Source organism: Sus scrofa, chromosome 4 (genome assembly GCF_000003025.6).
Source record: "Sus scrofa isolate TJ Tabasco breed Duroc chromosome 4, Sscrofa11.1, whole genome shotgun sequence".
NCBI lineage: Eukaryota > Metazoa > Chordata > Mammalia > Artiodactyla > Suidae > Sus > Sus scrofa.
In genome coordinates this window covers 74,287,054-74,308,495 of record NC_010446.5, presented here as the reverse complement: position 1 = coordinate 74,308,495, position 21,442 = coordinate 74,287,054, and the positions used below count along the sequence as shown (strand labels likewise).

The window sequence follows — 21,442 nt, the reverse complement described above, 5'->3', positions numbered from 1 at the left end:
TATTAATTTGCAGTAGCACTATGAAATATTGATTATAAAAAATGTGGTTAGTCAAGTTTTATAGCATAGCATTTTTTGTTTTGTTTTGTTTTGTTTTTGGCTTTTTAGGGCCGCACCTGCCACATGTGGAGGTTCCCAGGCTAGGGGAACCTATGCCACAGCCTATGCCACAGCCATAGCAACGCCAGATGCGAGCCTTGTCTGAGACCTACACCACAGCTCTTGGCAATGCCGGATCCTTAACCCACTGAGCATGGCCAGGGATCGATTCGTTTCCACTGCCCCACAATGGGAACTAGGATAGCATTTAATATTTATAATATGAAATATATTTTTGATTTGTGATTTTCTTTGAAAATATATTGCTGGAAATTTGAAGTTAAAATTTCTTGGGAGTTCCCATTGTGGCTCATTCGTAACGAATCTGACTAGTATCCATGAGGATGTGGGTTTGATCCCTTGCCTTGCTCAGTGGGTTAAGGATCCAGCATTGCTATGAACTGTGGTGTAGATCTCAAATGCAGTTTGGATCCTGCGTTACTATGGCTGTGGCGAAGGCTGGCAGCTGCGATTCCAATTTGGGAACTTCCATATGCTGTGGGTATGGCCCTAAAAAAGCAAAAAAAAAAAAAAAAAAAAAGACTTGATTAAAAATAGTGTTTTAGTTTCTTTTTGGATTTACTGGATTTAACTTATAAATTACATAAGAATTTATATAAGAAGTTTAAGTATGTTTATAGAATTGTTAGAATTGTCTTCTTTTTCAGGCTCAAACTGCTTTTTCTGCAAACCCTGCCAACCCAGCAATTTTGTCTGAAGCTTCTGTTCCTGTCTCTCAAGATGGAAGTAGGTTTACACTTTGGTTCATTCTCCTTAAACAGAGATAACTTGTTAACTAAGCCTTCTTTTGCTGAAAGAGGGATTGCAAGATTTTTTTTTTTTTTTTAACATGCCTCATGAAATTGGTGGTTAAAACCTGGTAATAGGGGAGTTCCTGTCATGGTGCAGCAGAAACAATCCGACTAGGAACCATGAAGCTGCAAGTTCAATCCCTGGCCTTGCTCAGTGGGTTAAGGATCTGACATTGCTGTGAGCTGTGGTGTAGGTTGCCACCATGGCTTGGATCCTGTGTTGCTGTGGCTGTCGTGTAGGCCGGCAGCTGTAGCTCTGATTGGACCCCTACCCTGGGAACCTCCATGTGCTGTGGGTGTCGCCTTAAAAAGCCAAAAAAATAATTTCCTCTAGTAGTAGGAAATTTTTCTTCCAAAAAATAATTCTTTAATCAAGAAGTGATGAGTATGGGAGTTCCCGTTGTGGCGCAGTGGTTAACGAATCCAACTGGGAACCATGAGGTTGTGGGTTTGATCCCTGACCTTGCTCAGTGGGTTAAGGATCTGGCGTTGCCGTGAGCTGTGGTGTGGGTCACAGACGCGGCTCGGATCCCGAGTTGCTGTGGCTCTGGCATAGGCTGGTGGCTACAGCTCCGATTTGATCCCTAGCCTGGGAACCTCCATATGCCCTGGGAGTGGCCCAAGAAATGGCAAAAAGACCAAAAAAAAAAAAAAAAATTGAGTATGAAGGTGTGTTTTAGGGCTTAATCAAAATTAAGTTACTTAAGTCTCAGTGCTCATACATAAGTCCTTAACCTAGGAGTGATTCATTTGTGAAAAAACTGAACTTTCCTAACTGTCCTCTGTCTCTTCAGGACTTGTGGAGGGTGGGGGCAGGGTTGAAAATTCCAGCCGCCTCCTTTTGAGGGCACTTCCTGAATCCTGGGATCTACTCAGGCTCCATATCCTTCTCTTTGATCCCTTTTCCTTCTGCGCTCATAGGGATTCAGGACAGAACCCTTAAATAACATGACCTAAAGATACAAAAGGAGTGTTAAATAGGTTTTTGTGACCTGTTATAACATTGTTCCTTTTAGAAAATCCATTTTGGGGAGTTCCCTGGTCGCCTAGCCATTAAGCATTGTCGGTGCCATGGTGTGGTCTGAATTTCTGCATGCCATAGGCACAAAAAAACACAAACCAAAATATAGAAGACCCATTTTAAGTCACAAATAAAACATGTGAAAAAGAGCTTTTGGAAATATTTGTACTTAACTGTACCACTCAGTTCAGTACTTCAGTATTTAAATGTCCTGTTTCCCAAGATTTCATTGGTTAACTTTTTTTTTTTTTTGTCATCTTTTTAGGGCAGCAGTCTTGGCATATGGAAGTTCCCAAATTTGAGCTGCAGCTGCTGGCGTACACCATAGCCAGAGCAACACCAGATCCAGGCCATGACTCTTAGCTACACCACAGCTCACTGCAATGCCAGATCCTTAACCCACAGAGCAAGGCCAGGGATCGAACCCAAGTCCTCATGGATATTAGTCGGGTTTGTTAACCACCGAGCCACAACTGGAACTCCATCATTAGTTAACAATTAAAATGATATGACACTAAATAAATTTACAAGCTTTGATTTTTTTTTGGTGGGGTTCAGAAGAATAATTTTATAGCTGTTTAGTTATAAAGCAGCTGACTTGACAGTATACATTTTGGTCAGTTCTTTTTTTTTTTTTTTTTTTTTTTTTTTTGTCTTTTTAGGGCCACACCCGCAGCATATGGAGGTTCTCAGGCTAGGGGTCTAATTGGAGTTGTAGCTTCCGGCCTACACCACAGCAATGCCATATCCGAGCCATGTCTGTGACCTACACCACAGCTCACAGCAACACTGGATCCTTAACCCACTGAGAGAGGCCAGGGATTGAACCCGCGACCTCATGGTTCCTCATTACTTTCCGCTGTGCCAGGATGGGAACTCCTGGTCACTTCTTCTTAATTGGAGAATCAGTGGTATCTTTACAAAATTCCTAATCAACTAGGCTTAAAAAAAAGGAGAGGGAAGATAATTAGAAAAATTATTTTTACTCTTGAGTACTTAGAAATCTGAGGTTTCAGTTCAAATGTCTTCATATTTTACTTTCACCTGTAACTTTTTCTGTTTTATCCATTTCTAATTGTCATTACAGAGATAGAGTGGAATTTTCCAAGTAGCTAATTTAAATTTATTCTAGATTTTATAAATTAAATGTAATTTTTTAGTACAAGTAGAAGTCCATAACAACAGTTTTTGAATTTTCAACCAGTGTTTTTTTTTCCCTTTCTCTGTTCATTCATTTTTATTAGATCTCTATCCTAAACTATATCCGGAGCTCTCTCAGTACATGGGCCTGAGTTTAAATGAAGAAGAAATTCGTACAAATATGGCCGTGGTCCCTGGAGCACCAGTTCAGGGGGTATGTATGAATTTTGAATTACATAAAATCATACTTTACACATAGATAGAAGCTAATTCCTCATTGTGCCAAACCCCAAGATTTATAATGTTAGCGTTGGCCTCTTCTCAGGATGTCACTTCTCACATAGTCTACTTCCTTTTGTGCTGTTACTTTTCTAAGTTATTAGGAGTTAAAGATTCAGATGCCTTGACCAGTCCATTCTCCAGTTACGGAGACCTAGTGATTCTGTTTCTATCATGTTTCCCATTCTAGTCCTGCTATATATACGCCTATTCAGGGTTTCTGTACTTCTAACCCAGAGTATTACAATAGACTCTTACTTTTCCTTTAGTAACTTCTCTTTTCCAGCAGTACTGAGTTGCTCCTAGATTCAGCATTCTGAAGTCTAAAGCTTCATGAAATTAGACTCCAAATTCTTGGCTTAAATATAATGTCTGTCTTTTGTTCAGATTATTGCTGTAAGGCCACAGCACTTGTAGTGAAATACTTAACTTCCTGACAACAGGGTCCACGCCTATGCACCATGATCCTAGTGCTGGATACAGTACCTGCCTTTATTTATTCACCAAATAATTTATGGAAGACTTGCTTACATCAGTCAGGGCCCAGTTGGGACAATAGAAATCATAGTAAATATTTAAAACAAAAATGGAACACAGATGTCTCTGCAGAAAGTAGCTGTTTCTCTGACGACAGGTCAGAGGTTAGAGTTTCAGGGTGTGAGCCGGGCCTCAGAGGAGGGGACACTGCTGTGGGTACTGTCACCTCGGAGGGGTTTGGAGGTCTGATTTGGGGGTGTGGTAAAGTCTGGAGAATGGAATCCACTGCTGCCGGCAGGGCGAAGGGCTAGCTCCAGGCAGTGCGGACCAAAGCCAGAGCAGACAGGAAGGAGCCAGGCGCCTGCCCCTCCCCCAGCCACCCTGTCTCCCTCTGGTGCCTCTCAGGGTGCTGGCCAGGAACCACAGAGGACAGTGTCTTTTGCACAGTCCAAGTGGAGTCTGGACTGGTGGGTTTGCAGGTGATGGGTAGGAGGTTCATACCTGGCGCTGCCTGCTCCTTCGACCACTCAGTATAACCACACTTTTCTTTATGGAGTAGTTTCCCCTTAAAAGATGCAATTCCTCACAAAATTGAGGTTCAACATTGTCTATTAAGAGACCCATGTTAAGTGTTTTATGCTTTGCTGGCCACACGTCAGTACATACAGAGAACTCCAAGTACAGAAGAGAACTTGTAGACCCAAGATAAGGCCTTGGTGATGGCAGACAAGGCAGAATGTGGAGGCAGATGGCCCTGGAGGGTTAGTGGTGGTGAGGGACTGGGGTCTGCATTGTGGAAGATAATCAGGGGTATCATCTGATCTCTGTGCTGCTGTGTGGAGAATGGTTAGTGGAAGGGCAGGAGCTGAAGCAGAGCTGATCTGGAAGGTTGTGAGAGTAGCCCTTGTCACATGTCATTTGTCAGAATGGGCAAGGGGGCAAAGGTCATAGGATGCTGCTCATATGCTCGCAGTGGAAGAACATGTAGTAAGTTCTTGAGAATACTTGCTAGAAGAAATAAAAATTACTTTTCCAGGAGTTCCTGTTGTGGCGCAGTGGTTAACGAATCCGACTAGGAACCATGAGGTTGTGGGTTCGGTCCCTGCCCTTGCTCAGTGGGTTAAGGATCCGGCATTGCCGTGAGCTGTGGTGTAGGTTGCAGACGTGGCTCGGATCCCGCGTTGCTGTGGCTCTGGCGTAGGCTGGTGGCTATGGCTCCGATTAGACCCCTAGCCTGGGAATCTCCATATGCCGCAGGGGCGGCCCAAGAAATAGCAAAAAAAAAAAAAAAAAAAAAAAATTACTTTTCCAAAAGGAAAACCCACTCCAAAGCTCTTCCTTTTTGTCCTATATTCCAGCTAAGCTAAATTCATTTTCTTATGTTTTTCTTTTTCTATCTCATTACTTGATTTATAGTCCCCTATAATCATTGAATCTTTGTAATTCCTTAAAAACAATATTTTCTGGTATTGTAATTTGTAGCGTTGCTGTGCGTTATCAACTTTAGAATGTGCTGTTGGAATTACCATGAATTCTGAACAAATCAATTTGCAGTCTGCAGTATATGTATGTGTAGTTTTCCCTATTATTGCTACTCTGAGCACCACAGTTATTAGGTAGGTCAGTGCTTCAAGAAAACTTGAAAAATATGAGGATCTTGAAACAGTACCTTACTGAGCCCTGGGGCAGCTATTCTAGGGCAGTCTGGTTTGTCCAGAGATGGTTAATCCATAGGTGAGAAATGTTTGTCTTGTGTGGGTCAGCACTCATCTGATGTACACTTTTCTTTCAGTCTTCACAGTGGATTTAAAGTTACCCTTTTTATAGAAACTCTGAAAGGGTAAGTAGATTGTTGAAGATGAGGTCATATGACAGAACCCTCTGGAAGATGCTGTGCGAATTTCAGCAGTGTGATATGGCCTTTATAAAAGTTCAAGGATAATACATTTGAGTTGAAGACAAGCCAAAGTCCACATTAAACATCATGAGGCAAAACTTTTAAAGGATCATTTTTGCAAAAATCAGACTATCTGAAGGAAGTAATTTGCAGATTACATTTTGTGAAACCACAACTGAATATATTTTTTAGATTTTTTTAGGGAGACTGTTTGTATATATTGTATATATTTGTGTTTTTGTCAGCAGTTGGTTGCAAGACCTTCCAGCATGAACTATATGGTGGCTCCTGTAACTGGTAATGACGCTGGAATCCGTAGAGCAGAAATTAAGCAAGGGATTCGTGAAGTCATTTTATGTAAGGATCAAGATGGAAAAATTGGGCTCAGGCTTAAATCAGTAGATAATGTAAGTATTTTTAATATTTACCTAAATTTGTCTAAATAGCTTAGAGGATATTAAGGGAACAATGTTAATTTAAAATGTAAATGTTTTAACTATAATGGTATCTATAATTGACAGTATTTTAAATCTCAAGATGCCCTATTCTGAAGAGGCAAAGTTGTGACTTCCAATATTATTTTCAGTGGATTTTTCTTTTTTGAAGTTGTCTTCCTAGAATAAAGTTCTAAGTCTGCAGGTATTATAACAGTTTATACAGTTAGAATTCTGGCTAAGGCAACACTCGTGGAAGTTGAGAGAAGACTGACCAGTGAGAATCAGTGGTCTCATATGTAATAAGCTAAATAAACTAAATGAGGGTCATCTAAGCCAAGATGTGGCGGTACAGGCTTGGCTTTCGGACATTTGAGTTGAATATGGCATTTTCTGGGCAGCAGTGAGTGGACCTCTTACCCTACCAGACTGAAGAACTTAACACTGGCCCCTCGGAGGAAGCATCTAGGATGGTGGAGGACCTGCTGGGTCTGTACTGTGTCTGTGGTTTTCTGCAGTACTTGATTCCTTTTCAGTGCTCGGTCTTGTTGCTGTGTGTGCCCAGTCTTTGTGGCACTTGGCCGAAGATGCAGGTAGCTGGTCTTGGCAGGAAGCCCCAGCCCGCCGGCCTGCCTCCCTGAGGTGTGAGGGTCTCGTGTCTTTTGCACACTTGTGGTTTGGGCAAGACACGTCGGCTCTGAGCAGCTTGGACTTCACTGCCCTGCCCTCCTCTTCTATGAATAGTTTATGCTGTGCCCCCTGCTCCCCAGCAGAGAAAGAACCCACGCTCTCCACGGCCCATCCGCCACAGCAGTTAGCCTTGCACTGCGTGTGTCCGCTTGGCTGAAGCTCCTTGACCTGACTTTTGCAGGAAGCTGCCTCGTTTTCAGGTTCATTCCAGAAATAAGGCACATGAGATCACATCCAGCCCAGCTTGAAATGGGAGAATGGAGCTGGCTAGCCTTGGAGATACTTTGTTGTGTTCATCAGGCTTACTCTTTTATATGTATTTGTATTGTGTTCAACATCTGTGATAAGACTGACAGACATAAGTCTCAAAGTAAAACTATCCATGTGGGTTCAGTTCTTAAACTGGAGTGGTATTGAAGATGGTTTTTTTTTTTTTTTTTTTGGTCTTTTTAGGGCCACACCCACAACACATGGAATTTCCCAGGCTAGGGGTCCAATCAGAGCTATAGCTCCTGGTCTGCGCCACAGCTGCTTTGGGATCCGAGCCTCGTCTATGGCCCACACCACCGCTCACAGCAATGCTGGATCCTTAGCCCATGAGGGAGGCCAGGGATCAAACCTGTGTCCTCCTGTATGTCTAGTCACATTCGTTTCCGCTGAGCCATGACAGGAGCTCCATGCTCATCTTTTTTATAGGCTGTTTTAAGTGATTATATGACTCAAGTAGATAAACTATCATTTTTTTTAAAAGGGCTGTAAATCACAAAATTTATAACACTTTACTCACTTCCTCCCTAAATAAATCGCAGAAGCTTGTATTTAATTTAGACCGAGGGGGTGACTGAGGGGGGGTAGATAGGTCATGATTTGAGGTAGAAATTTCCAAGATCTCACTTTTTTTTTTAACCTATTTCTTAGGGTATTGCCTTGATAAAATTTTTCTTGAGGATGACATTAGACATGTAATTTTTTCTATAATTACCAGGGTGGATTCCTAAACAGTGGTAAATGACCAGTGACTTCCTTATTCTCCAGGGCATATTTGTTCAGCTTGTTCAGGCAAATTCTCCAGCCTCATTAGTTGGGCTGCGATTCGGGGACCAGGTGCTCCAGATCAACGGGGAGAACTGTGCAGGCTGGAGCTCGGACCGGGCCCACAAGGTGCTCAAGCAAGCCTTTGGAGAGAAAATTACCATGACCATTCGGGACCGGTGAGCTGACTGGACGCGGCAAGAGTTGGGGTGTTTGAGATTCTGTAAACGTAGTATTAGCCTTTTAAACTTGGAGTTGGGTGGGGTAGGTTTTTCTTCTGTGGTTTGATTTTTTTGAACATTTCTGGTTTTGCATACACCTCTGGAAAGTTACTTTGTCTTAATCTGGTTCTGTAGAAAATGCAAGGTTAGAGTCACTAAGCAGGTGTTTTAGCCTCGCTTTCTGGGTTCCTGCTGGGGGTGGACACACCTGGAGCCAGGGGTTCAGAAACCCCAGGGTGCCTCTGGGCTGGAAGGATGCAGCCTTGAGCCTTTTAGTTCATTGAGCATCTCCTTCCTAGCCTCACAGGTGTCGAGGGGGGCCTTGGTCACATTAAAAGCTTTGGGGTTTTTAATCCTCTCAGGTACACCTGTTTTATCTACCTTTGTGTTTTTGCTTCTCACACAGGCAGGTATCTGCCATTTCTGCTCTGTAGCCAAGGAAAGCTTCAGAGAGTAACCTGGATTAGGAGAAGCTAGGACTGTCCTTTGATGACAGAACATGTATTTTGTGCAGTAACGCAGCAGCTGCAACTGGTGGGACAAGCTTGTGAGCAGACAGGCAGCTTGCAAATCTCCTGAGAGCCTTCCGTCTCACTGCTTACTACACCTCCTCTTAAACTAGCAAAAATACCCTCAACGAGTTTTCAAAATTAAGACGTGAGAAATACTAGGAAGGTTTATCAGTAAAATATTACCCTAAGAACAGTGAAGTTAATTCATTTTTAAAAGGTAATTCACTTTTGGAGTTCCCGTCATGGCGCAGTAGTTAACGAATCCAACTAGGAACCATGAGGTTGCGGGTTCGATCCCTGGCCTTGCTCAGTGGATTAACGATCCGGCGTTGCCGTGAGCTGTGGTGTCGGTTGCAGACGCGGCTTGGATCCCGCGTTGCTGTGGCTCTGGCGTAGGCCAGTGGCTACAGCTCCGATTCGACCCCTTGCCTGGGAACCTCCATATGACGCGGGAGCAGCCCACGAAATGGCAAAAAGACGGAAAAAAAAATTCACTTTTTAACAGATTTTTGTTCACCGATCTTCTTTCAATGTTGTTACAGTGAAGGAAAAAGCATATTGATAAACCACCTACAGCCAATGCGTTAAGTCTAAGATTTCCTTTTACATGAACCACAAGGAATAAAAAATCTTATGCCAGGATGTTCTATGAATGCACAGAATTGGCACTATACAATAGTAAGGTGCTCTTACAACACTGAGGTTATTGTAACAAAATATCCAGTATGGCAGAACAAAGCCATTAAAATGTTTACCTTGGAATTAAGTTTTTAAACTGAACCTATGATGCTTACAGGCCCTTTGAACGGACAGTTACCATGCATAAGGACAGTACTGGACATGTTGGCTTTATCTTCAAAAACGGGAAGATCACCTCCATAGTGAAGGACAGTTCTGCAGCCAGAAACGGCCTTCTCACAGAACACAGCATCTGCGAGGTCAATGGACAGAATGTCATTGGACTAAAGGTCACCATCTGAACTTGTCTTGTTCTGCAGTTGTCATTTTTTCATTTGTTTCAGTGATGCTGTCTTCATAGTGACCAGAATATAGCAGCTCAGTGGGGAGATGGGCTCTGGCAGTGCTCTGTGTAGAATTGGGGTTTCTGTAACAGGGCCCTGGATCTAGAATTCTGTGGAGACCTGAGCACTAAAAACTGCTGACATTCTGAATGAATGTTTTGTTCAGTCCTGGAGTTGTAGGAAAGAACTTCTTCATGGTTTGTTCCCTCCACAAATGCCTAAATGAAACTAGCTTGAGGTCTAAAGGTTTTTCATTAAGACCTTCTCATTTCTTCATCAGCTTTGGTTAAGAATACACACAGAGGGGGTTCCCATTGTGGCTCAGTGGTTAATGAACCCAGATCCATGAGGATGTGGGTTCGATTGCTGGCCTTGCTCAGTGGGTTAAGGATCTGGTGTCACCATGAGCTGTGGTGTAGGCTGGCAGCTGTAGCTCCAATTTGACCCCCAGCCTGGGAACTTCTGTATGCCAAGGATGCAGTCCTAAAAAAAAAAAAAAAAAAAAAACCCACAAAAACAGTTAACCAGGGGGGTCTATGCAATCAATGGTGCATATGGGGAAAGGTGATGAAAAAGTGACTTGGTGGATATTCAGTCCGTTTACTTACCAGTTCATATATACATACCAAGAGTCAGGGTTTTAGAGACATTTAACATGTTTCTTCAGCAAGAATATATTTAATGAAGCTTGAATAGAATTTTGTGTTTTCAACAGGACTCTCAGATTGCAGACATACTGTCAACAGCTGGGAATGTCATCACTATCACAATCATGCCTGCTTTTATCTTCGAACATATTATTAAACGGTAAGCAGACCATCTGACTTCATAGAAGCACTGTGCTTAAATTAATTCTCAACAGATGACATTGGCATAATGTAGAAAATTTTAGTAAATCATTTAAATCAGGTCGACCCCTCATAGCTTCTCCTATCTGGAAAGTCCAGGTTCTGAATTCCGACATTTCCTACAAGCAGGAGGACCAGGAGCAGAGGGGTGGGCAGGCTCAGTTCAGTTGCCGAGAAACTGCCTACAGCTTCCCTGACTAGTAGGATCTGCTCGTGGCTCATAAAGGGTGCTTTCTGCCCCCCCCCGCCCCAAACCAGGGCTCCTCCCTGCACATGGCAGTAAAACTGAAGAAATCAAGCTGCTGGGTAGAGCGCAGCCCACATGGGCGGGGGGCAGTCCTCATTAGGACTAACCCTTCAGGAGCTCACTTCTCCTAAACCCGTGACAACTCCCCCACATGTCTCTGCAACTAATAACCACTGTAATATATACAAGGACTTAACCTGTATTTTGTGAAACTATACTGGCCAGGATACCAATAGCTTTTCATACTGGGTATTTGCAAACAGCTAGATTACCTGAGACCCTTTGGATCTGAACTCATGGGGTGGGGGGAACCAACCTTGGAGTACCTGTTGTGGTGCAGTGGCTACGAATCCGACTAGTATCCATGAGGATGCAGGTTCAATCCCTGGCCTCGCTCAGTAGGTTAAGGATCCAGCGTTGCCAAGAGCTGTGGTGTAGGCCAGCAGCTACAGCTCAGATTCGACCTCTAGCCTGGGAACTTCAATATGCCACTAGTTCGGCCCTTAAAAGACGAAAAGACCAAAAAACAAAAACACCTTGCTTTCCATCCCTTGAATTGAAGTTTTCTTAGACCAACATGTAACCTTTTTGAAAAAAAGAATCCCAAACTTCAGTAGTTAATGACAGTGACTCTCTTGTAGGATGGCACCCAGCATCATGAAAAGCCTGATGGATCACACCATCCCTGAGGTCTAAGAGTCGCAGCAGCACAGTGGAAACGGTGCCAAGCTTCTCCATGCGACCTCTTCAGTGACTTCACTTTCTCTTATGCACATGAAGCTTTCGAGGAGCCAGAGAGCATATGCTGCGCGAGGGCCTTCCTGTTCCGGCAGGCTGGCCTCTTAACTGTTTCATCTGATGTCTTGTTCAGACTTCAAGATAGTTGTAGCCTTAGCCTAGTTTCAGAGAGGTGAAAACTTTGATTTACTGAAACTTTTGTAGCTTAGTTTCTTTACTGGAAACCTGATGCTCTTTCAAGCCATGGGATTAGATTAGGACGCCTGGCGCAAGCTCGGCTGTGTGTAGAACCCCTCACCGTTGCCTAGGCATCAAGCATTGCTGTTCCTAGTACTTCAAGTCTAGGGTGTATTTTCCATTTGTACTGTGTTCTCTAGCACATTTAGAAGGATTACTTTCTTTTCCCTGTGTGTGTGTGTGTGTGTGTGTGTGTGTAAACACACCAGTTAAGTAACCTAATGTGGGTTTCATTCCATGGAGGCATCACAGTGGCTGTAAGCTGCAGCAGGTGTAGTGAATATCGTTACCTTTCAACTACCTTTACTTACTCTGCTTGAACTGTCGCCTTAACTACATTAAGCATCTAGAATGAAAGCCAAACTTACTCTTGCTGCCTTTCTAAAACCCCAAATGCAGTTCTTCAGCTGAAATGCACACTAGCCCAGAACAGTGTAATGTACATATAGCTACATCAGCTACATAATGTAGCTGAGCTTACTCAGCATAGCTGCCTAGTTGCATCTGAGATTTTCTAGTCATTGTGTAATGGCAACTTCTTTCTTCTGACACTTACTAGTTATCACTTTCTGAGAAATGAGTCACTATATATCTATTAAATGTAAAAATTCTTGTACTAAGTAGGACAAACCTCAACTCCCTTTTTCATCTGTAGACAAGTGGGATAATAGCCAATGTTGGCATTTATGTATAAACCTGTATCCTAGCTGCTTTGGGACGGGCTTGGAATGTTTTCCTGATCAGCTGTTCTATTTCCCGACTTCTCTGTAAACAAAATGACAATGGCACTTCTTCATCCTTTCTTTGTTGGTTTCTGCCTATTTTAATTAAAAATAAAGTTAAATTTTAGTCTGGTTTTGAATCATTTGGAAACATCAGGCCTGTGGGAGAGGCAGGCGCCTGAGAAAAGCCTTTCCGTGCTGAGGGTCTGAGTGTCGGGAGAAGGGCTGCCAGCTGGGGAGCCCAGATACACCAGAGGCCTCCAGGGCCCTGTTGATTCCCAGCAGCGACACCCAGGCCAAGGCATGTTTAACATTCAAGATGACGTACAGTGTTTAAAGAGGGTGGGAAATTTAAGTCACGTAATTTCTGTGGTTCAGAGGTTGAATATAAAAGAAAGTCGGTGCTATTGCCTCACAGCTTACCTGGTCTGAAATTTAGACAAGCCAGCCAAGCCGTGTTTCTGAGTCTCTTATCTTGCTGTCTGGATGTGGGTCTGAGGACAGTTCCCAAAGTATGAGAATGACATGCACACGACATACGGTTTTCTAGAAGGATCACTACATGGGAGTTCCTAGTACTTTGTAGTAAGTCATTTAAATAAGAAAATGAAAACTGCTTTCATTTCAGAAAAATATTACAGAAAAATATTTTTAATACCATAGAAAAGATGAGCATATAATAGCTATCATGAAAAACTGTTCCTATAGACAGTGAACTGTTATAAGAACTGCTAATCCTTCCCCAGGTTCTTAGAACCTGGGGACAAGAGGTTATAGAAAGTAACCACTCCATGAAAACACACACCCCCAAACCTGATGAACAGTGCTTGTGATTAGGAAGACGTAACACTGACTCAGCAGTAGCAGAGAATACTCACATTTTCTTGGAAAATCCTCAAGTTCAGTGCTTTCTGGAAATTTCCCCAGCTGGCTTTAGGATCTAAGCTACTGGCTCTGCCACCCAAACCTGTCTTCTGTTGGAATCCTGGGCTGACCACCTGTTTTCTCGCCACTGCTGTCACGTCTTCATCTGCTTTAGAGGATGACAACTAGTGGCCTTCAGTGAAGTCACCATGATTTGTGAAGTTTAAGCCACAAGTTTCTCATGTGTAAAACGTCTGATGACTATCATTGCACATTCACTTTTAAATAGTCATTTAAGTTTGGCTTAAACATTAGAGCTCAATAATACTCGAGGAAAAGGCACTTAATACTGCAACTTCCAGAAGATTATCTGTCTGTCTTCACCTCCCGTGATGACACTGCTGCACTGTTCGTTCATCCACATGCATGTCACGGCGCCTGCGGGGGAAGAGGCGTGTGGTTGGGTGTGAGTTGCCCGGAGGCCCCCCAAGGTCAGCCCAGAGCACTGACCACAGTCTGCATAGACTACAAATTAAACTGCTCAGCACAGGGAACCTGGGAGGATTAAGAAACTGAATTACGATGCAGAACAGAATACAAATATTCTGTCCACCTGCAGTGAAAAGTCAGATGTGAGGGAAAACGAGCTGGTGTGTTTGCCCATTTTTTTCCGTTTCTATTGGACGGAGTCGAAAATGTTAAAGCTAGTGAGCTGTGGAAAACAGCACAGATACATCACTTTCATGTATAATGTTAAATAACCACACGGGGGAAGGGAACGAAGCTGGGAAGTCAGTAGGTACTTAGAACCACAGACACTACAAGAATGAACTGCACAAATCCTCCAAATGCTTGGAGGAACACGTGCAAAATGAAAACAGCGCAAGACCAGTGGGCTGAACAATGACATCATACACAAGGCCTCTTGACAGCAAGGCAACATCCAGGGCCCCAAGTCCTGCGAGGAGGAGGTGGGAGTCAGGGGGAGAGTGACTTAGTTTTCAGTGTCATCCATTGCTGTTCTACGGTTTCTGCCTTTTCATTTTTTTAAATAATGATTTTGGGCACACATTTAAACAATTACAGCTTTTACTTTGTTTTTATCCTCCCTGTGGAAGTCAATGTCATAACTTCCACTTTGGAGTCAAGCGTCTGTCAGCATAAATCCAAATCCTGGAGGATGCAAGAGATGCGGGTCGCTGGCCCACCAGGGTCTGGAGGGGAGCGACCACTGCACAGGGGCGCACAGGGCGTTGTCTGCCTGAAAAGAGCACACCTGCTGGTGGGAAAGCAGGCTTGGGGGCGCGTTTAGGGAGAGGGGAAGGGTCAGCGGCAGGGCACTCACCTGTGTGGCCTCGGATCCTCTCACTGATCTTTGCCCCGAGGAGGTCCCAAACAAGCAGCTCGCCAGACTGGCTTCCGGATAAAACCGAATTCCCATCCCAGAGAAAGCACCTGCGAGGATTCAGAAACCACCCTTCAGCCTTCATCAGGATGCCCGTCTTCCATGCCCGAGAGCCCCTCCGCGTCTTCACCACGGACTCCGCAAGCTCACCTCTGGGGCTCAGCCGAGGTCAGGGAAGAGATGAGCATTCCTGTCTGCACGTCTATGACGTTCAGAGAGCCGTCCTCTCCCGTGCTGAGGACGTGGCGGCTATCTGTAACACGAGGCCAAGCACAGACAGGCTACAGCTTCAGAAGGGTGTTCTAGATCAATCTGAGGTAGTATTTCTGAAGCCAGTGGCCGAAGGTTCCCTTGAGCTATTGTATTTAACCTATGACGACTCTCTCCTTGAAATGCTTGTTTCCAAGACACTGGGCGGAAGGCCCTTTGGTGTGAATTCATTTACACCTTTATCATCTCTCTGGGGAGCTGAGGAACTATGCCACACAGCTTTCCTCCCAGGGACAAAGGCCACACACAATGCACTGCAGAGCACCAAGCAGCTTTACCCAGAGGCAGGGCCTCCTGCCAGCAAACAGTGTTTTCCTATTTACATTCTTACTATTTATTCCAAGATAATTCCAGGACCCCATTACCACCTGTGTTAGAAAGAACACTACCTGGGCTGAAAGCAGTATGACACACGGTCCCTGAATGACACGGAATCTGGTGCAAGACGGTGGCGGTGGCAAGGTCCCAGATATTGACGGCGCCTTCTCTGGTGCCCGAGACCAACAGTGCGCTCGCAGCATTTAAACTCATTGTGTCGACCTGGGGACGAGAACACGCCGCGTTCAGTTTGTTTGTTTGTTTGTTGTCTTTTTGCTATTTCTTGGGCCGCTCCCGTGGCATATGGAGGTTCCCAGGCTAGGGGTTGAATCGGAGCTGTAGCCACCGGCTTACGCCAGAGCCACAGCAACGCGGGATCCGAGCCGCGTCTGCAACCTACACCACAGCTCACGGCAACGCCGGATCGTTAACCCACTGAGCAAGGGCAGGGACCGAACCCGCAACCTCATGGTTCCTAGTCGGATTTGTTAACCACTGCGCCACGACGGGAACTCCCGCGTTCAGTTTAGAATCGTGGTCACTCCTCCATTTCCCAGAGCATCCAAATACGTGAACAATAAGAACAGATTAATTTCATCCCCACATCGAAAGAGTGCAGATTCACGTAAAAGTGGCCTTCGTCATGGGCCAGTGACCACTGTCAACCGCTGCTAAGGTGATGTAAGCCTGCTTTAAACAGAGCCAAAAAGCCCAAGGTGTCTCCGGGAGGACTCCATGCGGAGTCAGCACTGTGGGGGGAAGCGCAGCGGGTCCACGTGGCGGATCTGGGGAGGCTCACCTCCGGGTTGTACCGCGAGCCCCTCTTAAACCACACACTAAACCCCAGTTCGCCTGCCGACTGTGCGCACCAGGCATCCCTTCACCACCATCCAGGCCGCGTCTGAGAGGTGGCCGCGTGGCCATGGAGCAGGTGAAGGGACTCGGCACCGGCCTGGGCTCTGCAGGGGGGACCCAAGCGGGCAAGGCCGAGCTCAGGCAAGGCTCTTTGGGAAATCTAGTTGGATTGGAGCCGATTCGCAAAGAAACAGCAAACTAGAGCAAAAAAGGCCAAGTCGATTTGGAAGCCCGAAGGGTCAGGTGCCAGGAAGGAAGCAAGAGCTGGTCCGCGCCCTCCTCCGCCCCTCTGGTACTCACGCCCACGTCGTGCTCCAGCTCCGCCAGCAGCTCAAACTGGAGCCTCTGTGCGCCTGTCGTCCCCGCGGGAAGCGCAGACCACACCTAGGATGGAGCACAGCACAGGAGGTCACCGCCGAGGCTCTAAGGCGTTCAGGACAACCTCCAACTAAACAACTTGCACTCAATGCAGCTGCAGACAAGGGTACGTGTGGCTGCTCCCCTCCAGCTGCGGAGCTTGTATTCCCGCCCTCGGGCGGCCGGTACCCGGACTTGCATGACTGAAGTACTGGGTGAACTAGAGAAGGAGCAGCGCAGAAGTGCTGCCGTGTCAGCCAGTGTTCTGAGAAAAAGCCAGGTCCCCAAAGACACTTACTGAAATTAGCTGTAGGCAAAACAACTAACTGGCCACCACAACTTGGGCGGGAGGGATGGTGAAAACTCTTAAATTAAAAGGAGCTCTAACAGTAGTAGGTGCTTGCTTTCTGTTTACGTAAATGCAAACGGGAAAGTAAAGATGATGAGCACTGGTGTGGTTTCAAGAATAAAACTGAAGGATGCCGAGAATGGTCTGACGTCAATAATGGTGAAGGAGTGTGCATTTGTATGTTCTCACTCTAAATGAGATAGTCATCTTTTAATTAGTCCCCACTTCAACCTGCTCTTTGCCCATTAGCTGATCAACTGCTAGTTCCGTGGCTGCATTAGCTTAGCTAAGAAGGGCTGCTCTGGTTCTCTAGGTCTGCTGCTCAGTGACCTCAAGGCTCTCCAACCCGCCGTGGAACACACAGTACAAAAGTCTTATATTAAGAAGTACACACACTGAACAAACGCAGGCAATAACCTTCAATATCCCTCTATCACACGCCTGGTGAAAACCAGGAAAAACTGACTGAACGCATTAAGAGCAGGGAGCTGGATAGCTTATAATATTTGTATTATCCAAACACTTGGATTCACCTTCACGGTGGAGTCCCAGGATGCAGAATACAGCCGGTTGTCATGCCAACAGATCTTACTCACAGCATCGTCATGTCCCATCAGTGTGTCCTGGCGTCTTCCAAATGCTATGGAATAAAAATAGCTAACATAAAAGACAATGAGAACTATTAAAACAGCATTCCAGCTTCGTCTTAAGATTCTTAAATACATTTTCAAGAAGCATTCCTTTGTTTAATTCTCTACTGACTAAGGCCCACTGGAATTACAAATTACTTGCTCTCGTGTTACTGAACCAAAATAACTCAAAATGCGATTTTAGAACTAGAAATTTCCAGGCCTGGCTCACATCTGTGTTTTCACCTCAATTTAAAAACGTAGAGAAAAATCAAATCCAACCAGAGAAATTATTAGATCCAAATCCAACTGTCCTCAGCTAACAGATCTGTTCCTTTTTGCCAACAGTGGGAGACCCCGTCTCTCCCGCCGCACATCCCCAACGGGAGCTGCACCTGCGCAGAATCAGGAAGGAGCAGGCCAGGCACATACATGTTATTATCCCACGAGGAGCTTGCGACGGTGGCATCTCCGGGTAAAAGGAAACACGATGATAAAGCCTGAAATACAAATTACTATATTGATTTACAAAAATCAGTGTAAACTCTTAAGTACACGTTGGCCTTCCTCATAGTGATGAGGTTTCTCTGCATCTGGCTGATTCCAGATGCCCAGGTTCCTCCCCAGTGCAGGGAAGTCAGAGTGTGCGGAGGGTACCAGGATCTGGCCGTCGGCAGGGGGTCTGCACGCCCTCGCCGCCCTGAGCTGAGGGACCCCTGCTTACATCAGAGGGGGCCGTCCTGAGGAATCCAAACATCCGCCCTGGATCCCACTCAGGTCAGGAAGGAAAACATCCAAAAGTCTTCAGGAAATTTCAAGATTTCTGTGTGTTTGGTTTTTCAGAATTGATTTTCTAATATTAGGTATCCCATTAACTCAGAAATGCATTAAGTTCTGTAGAAGCACATAAATATTTAGTCTGAAAGTCCCAAAAAAGGCCAAGCGTCTTCAGGAGAATTCCACTGGGTGGCACCTCAAGCTTTTTAGGTTACAAATGAAATCATTTTAAAAGAAAGAGGCAACCTGAAAAAAAATCTAATTTAGAAGGAATCTAAGGCCTTCCATAGATACCACACAAGAATCGACCCCACTGTTGGGAAAGAAACAAAATATATATACTATACATGTGCATAAAACAAACTGCTCCCTGGATTCTCATCATAATACTGACGTGGCATTAAAATGAACTCACCATATTTGAAAATGATATACTTCTTTGGAGCATCTTGGATTCTTTGGAAAACATCTTCAAGGTGGAATCTAATGTAATAACGACAAAGCAGACGTGTAAGAACGCTCTCCCGACCCTTCCAGGAGCAGCAGTGCGCGTGCTTGAGAACAGGGAGGTGATGGAGCGGCGAGCATCCCCCGGGAGGACCCGTGGCTCAGCAACAAGGAGTGAAAGCCACAACTGAAGGCAGAGCTGAGCCTAGTGACTGACAGAGGCTGAAGTTAAAAAGGTGGGGGGGGGGGGAAGCAATTTTAATATGAAAGGAAAACAAAAGGCTCTTGGCAGTAACATTTTTCTAAACCAGCCCATCTACGGTGGGGGCTACACCCCAGTATGTTACTGGCACTTACGTAAGAGAACCACTAACTTCCTAAATCACAATAAATTAGGAATTAAAGTGTCCAAGCTTTTAATATCATTGCCTAACAGAAGCTTTAAAAGGACATCAGGGTAACCCCTGAACAGTAAGACTCCCGAAGTACAATGTGCTCTAACATCCTGTATTTGAAATATAGAATTTTCCCAGTTCCCATTGTGGCTCAGCAGAAATGAATCTGACTAGCATCCATGAGGATGCAGGTTCGATCCCTGGCTCCGCTCAGTGGGTTAAGAATCTGGCGTTGCCGTGAGCTGTGGTGTAGCTCTCATATGCAGCTTGGATCCCTCGTTTCTGTGGTGTAGGCTGATGGCTATAGCTGATTCCACCCCTAGCCTGGGAACCTCCATATGCCGTGGGTATGGCCCTAAAAGACCAAAAAAAAAAAAAAAAAAAAAAAAAAAGGAATACAGAATTTTAAAATTCCTAATTTGCAATCATACAATGTGGTAAGTCAGATGAGTCAAATAATTTCTTCTGGATTGTCTAACATTTCAGCCTAGTTTTTACCAGCACCAACACGTGGAGTGCACTGCAGCTCCTACAGGAGCCACCAGCCAGCCTGCCCTGTGAAGACACTTTTCTCAAAATCAGAGGCCTCCTCTCCTAAGAGACACTGCTCCCCCACCAGCCCCAGGGCCCTCACACACACACTGTACAGCTGGGCGGGAACTGTAACGGGCAGTGGGGAGGAGGGGGGATGTCAGGGTCCATGTGAATTAGGGACGTCAAGTGTGAACATAAATGCATATGGGCCAGTGACTGCATTACTATGAGTGAGGAAACAGAGGAACAAAAGAAGCTTTTGGCTAAAAAGCACACCCACACCCTGATTTGGCAAGTTCACAAAGAAGCAAGAGGCTTATTAAACTGCTGAGGCTTAAGTCCTTGATGAAGGACTTAAATCCAGCCAAGGATGCAGCTTGGCCAGAGCAGAGGCGTTCTGTCTTGTGCAGTGACATTGCAAGGCCGACGGTGGGGACCCAGAAAAGCACAGCTGCCTCCTCCGGTCAGGGCGCTGTGGCCTTGGAAACGTCCTTTGGTCTTTGGTAGGGTTGTTTCCCGTGCTTTGTAGAAAGGTCTCTTTTAGGATGTCTGAGATTCACTGTATAAGCGAAGGACTGAACCAGGATCACAGCTGAGAGCAGTGACTGTCAACACCCGCAACGTGTGACGGGACAGTGCCTTCTCCTCACAGCTGCCTCCCCACGGGGAAGACAGAAACAGGAGCAGTCTAACGTGTCCACGCCAGAGTCCCACAACCCTTCTCATCGTCACTGCTTCCAAGTGCCCGTTCCCACGCAGGACGGGGAAGGACACGCTTTGATTCATTACATCCTGTGCAAACTGCCAGCACAGCAGCGGCTGGGGAAACAGGCGCCGCTAAATGCTCAGTCCTTTTTCAAGATCAAAAGAGTGAAATTCTAATGTGTCACTGAGATCTAGTTACAAGTCTAATTAGCCAGGCGCTTCAGGGCTCCCGAGGAATCATGATAACCAGCAAGCACATTAACAAGGCACCCATTAGATTTCACGCTAGACCTAAAACCAACACCCTGAAATATACACCGAGTGACAAAAATGTCCCCACACATCTGCATCCCCACTAGTGATGCCATGAAGCCACTGCTGTCCCCTCAATTCTGCGAAAACTCATCAGCAGCAGAAAGGATTGTCCAATCTTGATTTTGGCCAATTAACAATGACATTTTCTGCAACACACCACAAACTGCTCAAATTTTACGTGGAGGTGGCCCAGGCAGGTACGGTCCTGGGGAGTTAAGAAATGATGCCAGAGCGTGCCCGTCACCCTCAGTGGAAATAAACCCGACTGTTACCCATGAGGATGCAGCTCAATCCCCAGCTCGCTCAGTAGGTTCCAAAGGATCCAGCATTGTGAGCCGTGGTGTAGGTCGCAGACGCAGCTCGGATCCCCTGATACCGTGGCTGTGGTGTAGGCCGGCAGCTACACCTCTGATTCGACCTCTAGGCCTGGGAACCTCCATATGCCGGGGAGGCAGGGGGTGGGGAGGGTGGGGAAAAAAAAGGCAAGAAAAAAGAAATTCCAGGTAACCCACCTTTCATGTAGGAAAACATACCGTGTGAGGTTGTAAAGACGGATGACCCATTGCCAGAGACGGCGATCCCAGTAACCGCCCTGTTGGAAAAGCGAAGTTGTACAAATTACCATCAACCATGAGCCAGGACCTCGGTCTCTTTCAAGGCCTCGCTTTCATTTAAGTCCAAGTTTCTATCATTTTTTTTTCCCAGCTTGTCTGTGGACCTGGCCCTGCTCACACCAGCCACAACCGAGTCACCGCCCTGAAGCTCCTCGGGCTGTTCTGGCAACACCTGCGGCT

The 21,442-nt window shown here is 45.5% G+C and overlaps 2 protein-coding genes across 14 annotated transcripts in view; one reads left to right on the top strand and one right to left on the bottom strand.

The window, feature by feature from the left end:
• The window catches only part of SDCBP (syndecan binding protein), a 61,780-nt gene extending 49,225 nt beyond the window's left edge, over nucleotides 1-12,555 (top strand). For 4 of the 7 annotated variants that reach the window (XM_021088485.1, XM_021088486.1, XM_021088488.1 and 1 more), the window contains 7 exons: nucleotides 768-846; nucleotides 3,177-3,286; nucleotides 5,971-6,132; nucleotides 7,885-8,060; nucleotides 9,411-9,582; nucleotides 10,352-10,443; nucleotides 11,373-12,555. In XM_021088485.1, coding sequence (XP_020944144.1) covers nucleotides 768-846; nucleotides 3,177-3,286; nucleotides 5,971-6,132; nucleotides 7,885-8,060; nucleotides 9,411-9,582; nucleotides 10,352-10,443; nucleotides 11,373-11,427 — 846 coding nt within the window. In that variant the 3' untranslated portion in view covers nucleotides 11,428-12,555. 7 annotated transcript variants of the gene reach the window in all.
• Nucleotides 11,815-21,442, bottom strand: part of NSMAF (neutral sphingomyelinase activation associated factor) — a 65,194-nt gene continuing 55,566 nt past the window's right edge. For 6 of the 7 annotated variants that reach the window (XM_021089346.1, XM_021089345.1, XM_005663082.3 and 3 more), the window contains 9 exons: nucleotides 21,182-21,240; nucleotides 18,668-18,735; nucleotides 17,908-17,975; nucleotides 17,380-17,503; nucleotides 16,441-16,524; nucleotides 15,357-15,507; nucleotides 14,848-14,950; nucleotides 14,638-14,747; nucleotides 11,815-13,730 (listed from right to left, as the gene is read on the bottom strand). In XM_021089346.1, the coding sequence (XP_020945005.1) occupies nucleotides 13,636-13,730; nucleotides 14,638-14,747; nucleotides 14,848-14,950; nucleotides 15,357-15,507; nucleotides 16,441-16,524; nucleotides 17,380-17,503; nucleotides 17,908-17,975; nucleotides 18,668-18,735; nucleotides 21,182-21,240 (862 nt within the window). In that variant the 3' untranslated portion in view covers nucleotides 11,815-13,635. The remainder of the gene's footprint in view (nucleotides 13,731-14,637; nucleotides 14,748-14,847; nucleotides 14,951-15,356; nucleotides 15,508-16,440; nucleotides 16,525-17,379; nucleotides 17,504-17,907; nucleotides 17,976-18,667; nucleotides 18,736-21,181; nucleotides 21,241-21,442) is intronic. The other variant, XM_021089348.1, reaches the window with a different exon arrangement.